The 2067-nt window shown below is 43.9% G+C and overlaps 1 protein-coding gene across 1 annotated transcript in view; it reads left to right on the forward strand.

The window, feature by feature from the left end:
• Positions 1 to 716: 716 nt before the first annotated feature.
• Positions 717 to 2067, forward strand: part of TEOVI_000021100 (Trypanosomal VSG domain containing protein, putative) — a gene marked incomplete at both ends in the record, with an annotated part of 1401 nt that continues 50 nt past the window's right edge. Inside the window, one exon of the mRNA XM_067221104.1 lies at positions 717 to 2067. Coding sequence (XP_067077205.1) covers positions 717 to 2067 — 1351 coding nt within the window.

Consider the following 2067-nt stretch of genomic DNA (forward strand, 5'->3'; position numbering starts at 1 on the left):
CTTCTCGGCTTTTGAAGAAAAGTTAAGCATATATGGATCAATACTGAACTTCAGTTAATGGACAGAAAATAGAAGACACAGTAGGCAGAGCATTCGAAAACAGTAGTGATATTGCCACTATTGAAACAACAGGAGCATAAAATTGAAAAGCTTACAAAAGCTTGCAAACAAAGATATTGCATAAGAGAAAAGTAGAGCCGTTGTATTGTTACAGACCAGCCTGCATACAAAGAAACCTTAACTTTAAATTGTACTGATTAGACACTGTAAAATTTGAATTTCAAAACAAGAAATATGCGCAGCATTTTAAACAATTTAAGAAGTTGGTTGAGCAATAAATTAGTACAATAGATTTAAAACGAAAGAAATGTGAATTAAAACACCAAACGTTTCAAAAGCAAAATTTATGTCATAATTTCCAGAGGGGTTTATTGTTAAACCGACCTTTACCAAGTTGGACATATGAAAAACTCAACCATTTAGAGTGATAATTTACAGATTGTGATGAGTCTGTTGTTTATTTTTATTGATTTTAAATCAGTCAGAAAACCTGTAAATTCATATTCGGCGGGGAGAATAATAAAACAGTGAATTTAAATTAGTGTCAATATGGATTCGCAAGACTTAGATTTAAAAAAAATACTTCAAAACTTTTTATAGTGCATATCCTAATGTACGCCTGTAATAGCTATTAATTTTAAGAGACAATTAGCGACATGAAGCCAGCAATCTGGGCTGTGTTGGTCGTAGCGTTCGCAAGCAGAGCGGAAGGCAATTCGGCCAAAGGCGAAAACGCTGCAGCCTTTGCCGCTTTGTGCCAGCCGATCAGACTTGCAACATCAACGCCAAGCAACTTGCAGCATCAAGACAACGCAGACTCCATTACGGCAACGATCACCGCGATAAATCTCAACGTCGCTGACGACACTTTCACAAAGAAAATAGAGCACGATAAAACCTGGCAATCGGCGCCAGAAGAGTACAAAAATGCGCGACCTGGCTGGGATAAATACCACGACACCTGGGTCACAGCGAAAAAAGAAATAACAGGCGACAACAAGCACAAATATGCAAACTGGAATAGCTTCAAAGGCAACAAAGCAGCGCAAGAGCAGGTAGCCCACATCGCAGAAGAAGCATTCACAATAAATTCAGAGCTGAGCGGGCTGAGAAAAACGCTGGGTACAACCGAAGTAAAAGCAGAGCTGGACAAAGCCATCAACGGACCGAACGGCGAAACAGCCGCCGGCAAAACAATAGACTTTGGCACGTCATGGGCCAACCGGGCGAAAATTTGTTCCCAAACGGCACGAGACGGCAGCAGCCTCAAACCGGGAACCTCACTCCTGCTGGACAGCATTTGCCTTTGTACCATGGGCGGCAACAACGCAGACGCTGGCAAAGCTTGCTGCGACAACTGTGACGAAACACAGACAGCAGACAAAGACAGCGGCAGCATCAACGTGAATTTCAGGGCAAAATGGAATAAGCTAGTAGAAGCTTGTAACAAGCTAATCAAGACAGAGGCCCTAACTATCAGCGCGGTACAACGAGCCGCAAACGCGGTAGCATCGGCACTCGGACAGAAGACGGCGACACAAACTAACTACGACAATGTGCTGGGGACGATAGCCGGCGACGGCAGCACGGGCTGCAAAGGCAACAAAGCGAGCAACGAAGGGAAATGCGTAGTCTACAAATCAGGTCTCACGACAGAAGGCCCCGACGCAGTACAATGGTTAAGACACCTCCAAGCCGCAGCTCAAGCCGAAGAATCGAGAAACAATGCGCTACGACAACTGGAAACCAAAGCAAACAGACTCGCAAGCCTCAACAAAACGCTAGAAAGACTTTTTCTGGCGTTAAGGCACACAGCGACAACGAGCGAGACAGCACACACACCTGCACCAGCCGCAGCAAAATCAACCAAAGCAACCAAAGAAGAAACGGAAAAAGAATGCAATAAGATAGGCAAAGAGGCGGACTGCAAAGCAAACCCAAAATGCACATGGAATCCCGAAGAAAAAGATGAGACAAAAAAGTGCACATTGAGTGAGGAAGGCAAAC

Source organism: Trypanosoma equiperdum (assembly GCF_001457755.1).
Source record: "Trypanosoma equiperdum strain OVI genome assembly, contig: ctg_131, whole genome shotgun sequence".
NCBI classification, from domain to species: domain Eukaryota; phylum Euglenozoa; class Kinetoplastea; order Trypanosomatida; family Trypanosomatidae; genus Trypanosoma; species Trypanosoma equiperdum.